An 8,120-nucleotide genomic window follows, 5' to 3' on the forward strand; every position below is an offset into this window, starting at 1 on the left:
GTATTACTGCACATTATCCCGCCAGAGTACATCACTGTATGTTTGGTATACAAAAGCTTTGACGCCTTTTGCTATGTTCATTAAAACGTTTATTTTAGAATACTTTATTAATCCTTTCATTATGTAAGCGTTCGTTTGTGAAAATATACAATAATGTAGCATATTAGGGTGTCGTAATATTGGAAAAAATCGTTTTCCATAAGATAAAAATACTTCGAAAACTATGGAATACGCCTCACTTTGTAAAATTTTCGAGTCGGTAAACGGTCGAAAAGAAGCTCGGAACACTTCACACTTGAAGACTTATTAAAATATGGATTTCATACAGGTAAGATCTTTAGTGAAATTCAAGTTTATATCAGTTTATGACTACAGTTGACCAAATAATGCAGAAACTACTAAACTAAACCCTTCCTTTTTCCCTTAAACTCGCATCACGATTGTGTAAAAGGTATTTTTGGTCGTAAATCTGCAACAATATTGAAAATTGCCGCTTTTTGCCTCTATTGGCAATGTTTACCTTAGTTGTACCAGTAGCGCCATCTGCGCTGATCTTTGCGTAATATTTACGCTATATTCTTTGAGATTAATTTGTTCTTTTGCATATTATTTGCGTTATATTCTTTGTGATTAATTTGTTACTAGTTGTGAAAGCGGAACAGACACTTTCGCATTCATAATATTAGTATGGATGCTTCGGTCCACTTTGCCATCTTTTGTACAACAACGCTAGCGTCTAAAAACTAAACTGCCAGGCGTGATTTGTAACAGTCATGCTCGCAGTCCACTCGCAAAAAATAGCATTATACGCTTATAATCATACGTTACTTTCTATTACTACTCAAAAACGAAACACTTGCACTCACTCCACACCTGCACTAAGCACTAATCAAAATGATCAGACCTAGTGTATCATTGTATGTAGGTATGATTGTTTTTATTTAATGTTCTCATTGGACTAGTTAGGTTAGGAGTTTGTTGTGTTTTTTAATTTATCTATATATTTCTTTCACACGTATTCTTTATCAGATAAAATATAATCGCTTGTGGATGTTTCTTTATTTTCTTATCTAAAAAAATATCCGTTACAGTTACAGCGTCTGTTTAGTTTGCCTTCGGTCTGTTTTGTGCGAAGTTCAAGTTGTGATATGAGGTGCTAAATGATAACGTTTTGTCACAAATGGATGCATTTACGGTCAGTCTGGTAACAAAATGACTCTTACGCCTGATCGGTATATTTTGTCATTGAGTTAGACAAATTTCCTGGTTGTATGAAGTGTAATTATAAATTACACAATGGATCTTCAGAAATATTATCAAACTCACAATAAGATCAAGTTATTGTTTGAGAAACTGGCGGCTGCCAACTATGTGATGAATAACTATTACGCCGATGATTTCATCAACAAATTCCTGGATAAATCCGACCCAGGTAACTTTTGGTTTTGTTCCTAACATAACTATTTTAGTATATTAAGTCTAATCATAAGAAATAGCAAGTTTAACATACAATGTGCTCTTGTATTTCTGTGCATGTATTACAATTTAGTTAGTAAAGTAATAAGTAAATTTCATTTCAATACTTTTATAAATATTATATACCTAAATATTAGGTGTGGCAAAAATGTTTTCTTGGAAAATATTACTTATTTTTTTTTACCTGATCAAGTTACCATAATAGCAATGTAACTATCAACTGCTTTAGCTTTTAACCTCTCCACTTGCAGCAGCATTTACACATGGAAATGTGGCAAGGCAAATAAAGAGCTCCACAACATTCAATAACATTGATACCTATTTACATTAAAATTTTGCATTGTCATCTTACATTATTGTAAGTACAATATTCTTACAATATTAGCTAGTGAAATAAATAATGTGTAAATTAAAACCATATTCAGGGATAATACTGTAGAACTTACTTCATTATCTCCAATTGGGCCAATTATCATTTTATCACCAATTTTTTAAGTAAATATTTACTTAAAAATAAGTACACATAGTATCTTAAACTTCCTGTTATACTACAATCCAAGTAAGTACTTTTTTAACTTGATTTCTACTTATACCTATCTACTATTTCCCTTTTACAGAAATCATTCAGATCTGCTCCATGCCATTAGTGTCAGACTTGATAGCTGAGAATATGTCCAAGTGTGAGAACTGCCACATTTCAGTGAAGGTGTTCTTGACCAGACTGCTCGGCATAGCATCCGCCAATGAACTTCATTTTGTAAAAATGTTTGCACATGTTGAAGATTCTGTCATCAAAAGTTTCAAAGACATTAATTCCTCGAGCATGAATGCCAGCCAGAGGGTAGCGTTCTTGGAAGTTGCTCTTTCTCTTATCAAACATTGCTCTGGTCGGATGTGGCTGCTGAGGACAGAAGTATGGAAGGACATTTTCATGTTAGTCAAAGAAAAAAGGACTGTATTTGTTGTGCGCCAAGTATACCAGTTTGTGGCTAAATTCATGTGGGCATTGAATGATGTTGGTGACGTCGCCAATATAAATGTAGCTCTAAGCTTCATCCTAGCTCCTATTCAAGAAATTGGCATTGTCAATCTCTGTGCAATGAATGATGAATTTGAAGCTGAAATTTGCAAGAAAGTAGAACCTATGTGTCACATGTTACTGGCTATATTTAGTGAGAAAGATCGCATCCGCACCTCCAACAAACTAATCAATTGCCTGATATCAGAATGCTTCATTATCACTAACATAGGAATGTATGTTAATGTAATACGTTCAGAAGAAACTGTTTTAATGAGCGCTAAAATAGTGTTCTGGGCACTTCTCGGCAATATATTTCAGTTGAAACCAGTGGTAGATGGAGTTGTGTACACACAAGAGGATTTCCTTGGACTCAATGCCTTTTATTTCAATACATTGAAATTTTTTATACAAAGACGTAATACAAAGTTAGTTCTGGACTTTTGCAATGCATGTAATATGATATGGAATATTGCATGGCAGGACCAGAAGCCTGTGATGAGTGACAAAGACAAGAAGTCTGAGATGCAGAGTCAGATACTGTTCATATGTGTGGTGCCACTCTTAATTTGGATAACAATGGGAAAGAGCAGTATAGAAATGATGAAGGAGGAAATTATTGCTACGCACATGTTAGATGTTATGAATAATACTTACAGTGAACATACAATGCGTGCCGCATACGGTTTAAGAGATCTTATGTACGAGACAGATGTGATGGGTACGGTGATGCAGACAGTCAAAATGTTGACTTGTCTGCAAACACACCTAACTGATGAACAGGCAAACATTATGTTTCAATCATTATTCTTTGTACTAAAAGACTATAATCCAAATAAGGGTGTTTCTCAAAATTCGCGAATGGAAGAATACACAGAGAGTGCAGAGAAGGTTATAGTGATGTGCCACATAATGGAAATCATACTTTCATTGGTGACACATTATAATATCAACTGGAATGAGAGCTTGGAAGTGTTGTGTTTGTATGGCGTTGTGCACTGTATACTGAAGGGACCCAATTTACCACCGAAGGTAAGTTGCATATGGAGATAAATCCTTTTCATTTTAAAAAAATAAACAATAATCCAGATAGAGCCACCGCAATTGTAATACATCTTTACTTTTTCTCACTTATGCAAGGCACAGTACCTATGTAAGTTCCTATAATAGTATATTTAATTTATTTTTAATGAATAATGAATATACATATATCACTTCACATTCCCAAAGATGGGTCTGTACTGGACTGTCACCCACTGTTTATTTATTTATTAGTGTGCAAAATATATTTTTTTTGTTTCTTTCCAGTTTGTGGTGGTCTCTCTTAACGTATTGGCGCTGTCGGTAAAGAAGTTCCTAACCCCAAACCTATCGTTATTGGTCGAGTCGACGCCCGGCACGTCGCTGTATGAGATCGGCGCCCTCATTCACAGGAAGATGAGTGACTTACACTGGGAAGTGAGGGATTCTGCACTAGAACTCCTTTTCGTTTGCATAGATATCTCATATATTAGTAAGTATTTTATAATTTTTGTTTTCATTTCTTGAGTGACCAAAATCTTGCATGTAGTGCTTATTGTCTAAAAGAAAAAGGTAGCGAAGTTAATGCATCTAGGCTCAATTTAAACAAGTGTGTCACATTTTATTCAATATTGTATTCACATTTTTCGAAAACTGCCATCTAGTAGCAGTGGAATGAGAGCTTAATGGTCACAATTTGTTTTTCATAGTACTAAGCGGTCATACAGCTAGGCATGTTACCATACTGATGGAAGAGAAGTATCACACACACGTGGCTCTGAATTAATTATTCACGCCCTTTTTGAAGAACTTTACGTAGTCTCCAGGCAAAACCCATGGCAGGGTTCCTTCACCGGTAGCGGTCTATGACTATGAATACTACTAGAATGTTACTAAATGTGTAATTTTTCAGAATTCCCGTCGTTTCAAAAGCAAATACTAGAGGAGAACCTTATAAACGTGGCGGCGACGCTGGCGCTCAACGACTACGAGTGCTACGTGCAGGCCTCCGCCCTGCGCTGTCTCGGCGCCGCCAGCCGCGTGCCCGCCATCTGGGACCAGCTGCACAAGGAGTACCCCAACATACAGGTACAGATTTCAACATTACTTTGGAATAAATAAAACAGAGAAAATATCGTTAACATGTCGTACTGTGTTTTAAAGACTATAATGAGGCGAATGCTGCGCGCGATTCGTTTCGTTCATGGAATGCGGAATCGCTTCCCCACTCGTCTTACTCAGCCCCACGCACCGTTACGCCACTTTTGTTACGGAAATTACAACGTTTCTGCTGCGTGATTCTATCCAAGACAGCCTGTCACCAATATTATTTTTTTATTACTATCGATTATTCATTTCGTATAACCAAGAATTAATATTTCCATATTATTTTTCACAGGAACAATTGCTATTGATCTTACGTACAAACTCCGAAGGCATGGTGCGGAGGGAAGCTTGCAACGTCCTCTGCGAAATATACCAACACTTGAAAATGTCGGCTGTTGCGAAACACACTCTCTACGAGTACATGGTGTCGTCAGCTCTGAGCGACTTCCATTGGGAGGTCCAGATCAGTGCGTTGAAGTTCTGGAGAATCGTTATACAGACCCTCCTTACTGAACAAGGCATGTTAGATGGAACCTTTCCACCGGTCACTTTCTCCAAAGAATCGCGAAAAATTGTCACTTTAAACTCAGCTGAAATCCAAAGAAGACTTCTGAAGGTCTTAGATGAATTATCTTCAGTAGGCTGCTTAACAGTCCTCGTGAAATTACTGAACGAAGACAATGAAACAGAATTGTTGGAGCTGTCCATAAATATATCTCTAGAGCTGTTAGACATTTTGAACAAATACAAGTTGCCAGATTGCATAAAGGCTAATGAAGGTGATCCGCTAAATGTAGAAGATTTAATGTGCCATATCAAAGAGGACGACGATAATGAATCCATGGAAAGCACACCCTCTACCACCCAAAAATCTGAAAATGTAATTGAAGGCATTTTAAAATCTGACGATATAAATTTATTGGCAAACATATATGAACGGCATATGAATCTGAATAATTCTATTGCGGAGCCACAAATAAAACCTAAAATTAGGTTATTGAAGTCAGCCTCTCCATATTTGTTCGTAAATTATCTGAAAAGCAAAGATTTCAAAGCAATTCTTGAGCATAAGAAGAAGTGGAAGGAAGGGATACGTAGCTTATCGTCACTCTTAGATGATATACTTGGCATCTATGAGGTCAACGAAGAAGTGAACACCCTAGATTGTTATTGAGATTATGTAGTTATAAGTGAAAATTACAAATCGTTATGTTGTTTACAAAGTAATATTTTATTATTATCAAATAAAAATATTGCATTTGTACAGTATTTTAATAGTGAATCTGGATTTTCTGTAATCTATGGATGTGATATCATAACGAAAGATAGAAGTGAGGAAAAGGAAACTACAGCCGATCAACCTACATTATTAATGTAGTTTCTTATTGAGCACCTACACATGCCGGGCAATCGTGGGAGGCCGTGTCTGTGCGTTTGCAGGGTAAGCTAGGTAAGTGGGAGGTGGGTTTCGTTATTGATGTTGTTTCATATCTTTTCATAATGGAATTCGTATGAAACGTCGATTAAGCTGGGCTCTGCAAAGCCATTGGAAAACTGTATGACCTATCAAGATTGTGCTATAATAGTAAACATAGTACTATTTAAGTTCCCTGTGTTTAAAAAGCATAACCAAGAGGGCAATTTATAGCCGTATTTATGCTACAATAGCATTCCCAAAGACTGTTGACATCAGGCTTATGTCCAGTTCACAGCACCATGCAGTAGATACACTAAACTCATTCACAGCTGAATCTTCAGTTTTAAGGGTTAATTTTTACGATGCTTTTCGCTTGACAGCCTGAATGCAATAATGAGTTTTTATTTACGAGACAATAATTGAGTGCAGAACGGCCCCTGGTCACAGTGTCCCTTTTGCAAAATGACATTATGAAATTCATTTTGCTATCACTTTATTAACATTAGGGACGTTATGAGAAAGTCCAGAATGTCCACAAACGTTGCGATTTTGAGTATCACTTTGGAGGACAAAGTCAAAAGAGAACAAATAAATTTACAATTTTTATTAAACTAAAATTAACAATCTAAATAAATCTAACACCCTTAACCTATTCAATTTCTATAACTGCTCCAACTTTAGACAACGCTTCTTTTAGTTTTTCTGCCTCATCTTTGGATATATCTGCCTTTACAATTGTCGGGACGCTCTCCACAAACTTCTTGGCTTGTACAAGATTAAATCCTTCCAGTAAGCTCTTCACTTCTTTGATGAGTGCAACTTTCTGTTTGTCATCAAATTTAGTCATTTTGACCTGAAAATAATAAAGTAATGGTAACAAAATTCATAAAGGTCGTTTCACAGATTTGTGAGTGGATATCTCTAAACTCTGTGTACCCCCATGTGAAACAGGTACGATATATAGAGGAAACAAGCTCCCTGAAAGCAAGTGAATTATAGACTTTTTTTCTTTAAATAATTGAATATAGGTTACATACAGTAAAGTTAGTTTTCACAGCTTTGGGTGTAGCTACTTCCTCTTCCTGAGCTGGGGCGGCTATTGCAAAACCACCAGCCGGCATAACTGGAGCGTCGGGCAAATTAAGTCTCTTCTTCAAGACCTGACTGAGCTCTGACACCTCAAGAAGATTGAGCTGTGTTATGTCTGTTACTAATTTCTCAATTTTTGGCGATACGGGTTTGTCGACTCCTTCTGGCAATGGAATTGTGAGTGGTGCAGCTGCTTGTGCAATTTCTTGATGCAAGATTGAGCTACGAACAAAAATAAAATGTTGACATAACCTCTATCACGCAGATTGAAAATATAAAAAAACTGAGAAATATGATTAATGTATATACCATCGTGAAAACGAGCGCCACTGTCTGTAAGGTAATTTTGTAATGATTCTAATGCCGTTCATGATGTAAAATAATTATTGAATAGAGGAATAAAATTAATAAATGCAGAAGGCTGCTGCAGCGTTGCCTCTCGTCTGCCTTTTTTTATTTTTTCTTGACATTGACACATGAACGTATGACGGTTATGTTATGGATACGGACAGCCAAATCAGCACGGATGAAAGGAACATGAAAGGTCGAACTAAAAGCTATTATTGTCGTCAGAGAGCGTGAAATAAAATCCGTGCAGTGAAACGAGAAGTGCCCTAGTCGGGAGCCGATCCTAGATATGTACACCATCCAATGCATATGAAGCTTATTAAATTAATGCATTGTCATGGAAACTAAAGTTATTTGAAAAATTCACAGCATGAAATTAGTAGGTACTAGTAGTACCTACTAATCCCATAATTTACAGATATAAGAACTACACTGAAGTGTAATGGGTGAAAATCTTTCAAGATTTGATTACAGACACACAAACATGATTCACGTGACAGGAAACTAAAAAGAAGTGTGTATTAGAATACATGAGAGGATGCGAGATTAACCAGCTGGATTAAACCGGGAAGATAATATCTCATTTGGATTCTATTTTATTTGCCTCATTTTTGTCATTGTCAAAATCTGACATGACAACTTGAC

The 8,120-nt window shown here is 36.4% G+C and overlaps 2 protein-coding genes across 3 annotated transcripts; one reads left to right on the top strand and one right to left on the bottom strand.

Moving 5' to 3' along the window:
* The first annotated feature begins 271 nt into the window (after positions 1 to 271).
* LOC128673659 (uncharacterized protein) lies at positions 272 to 5,890 on the top strand. Of its 2 annotated transcripts, none has more exons than XM_053751662.1 (6): positions 272 to 328; positions 1,092 to 1,432; positions 2,094 to 3,526; positions 3,803 to 4,007; positions 4,428 to 4,603; positions 4,914 to 5,890. In XM_053751662.1, exons 2-6 carry the CDS (start codon positions 1,297 to 1,299, stop codon positions 5,793 to 5,795), a joined length of 2,832 nt encoding a protein of 943 aa, XP_053607637.1. In that variant the 5' UTR covers positions 272 to 328; positions 1,092 to 1,296; the 3' UTR covers positions 5,796 to 5,890. The 2 variants fall into 2 exon arrangements, with proteins under 2 accessions (XP_053607637.1, XP_053607636.1); XM_053751661.1 differs by lacking the exon at positions 272 to 328 and adding an exon at positions 753 to 925.
* A 737-nt stretch (positions 5,891 to 6,627) lies between these two features.
* mRpL12 (mitochondrial ribosomal protein L12) lies at positions 6,628 to 7,596 on the bottom strand. Its single transcript, XM_053751663.2, has 3 exons — positions 7,437 to 7,596; positions 7,076 to 7,349; positions 6,628 to 6,891 (listed from the first exon to the last, which is right to left on the bottom strand). The coding sequence occupies exons 1-3, from the start codon at positions 7,496 to 7,498 to the stop codon at positions 6,688 to 6,690; spliced, it is 540 nt and encodes a 179-aa protein (XP_053607638.1). The 5' UTR covers positions 7,499 to 7,596; the 3' UTR covers positions 6,628 to 6,687.
* Positions 7,597 to 8,120: the final 524 nt, after the last annotated feature.

This window comes from Plodia interpunctella, chromosome 11 (genome assembly GCF_027563975.2).
Source record: "Plodia interpunctella isolate USDA-ARS_2022_Savannah chromosome 11, ilPloInte3.2, whole genome shotgun sequence".
Lineage (NCBI taxonomy): Eukaryota > Metazoa > Arthropoda > Insecta > Lepidoptera > Pyralidae > Plodia > Plodia interpunctella.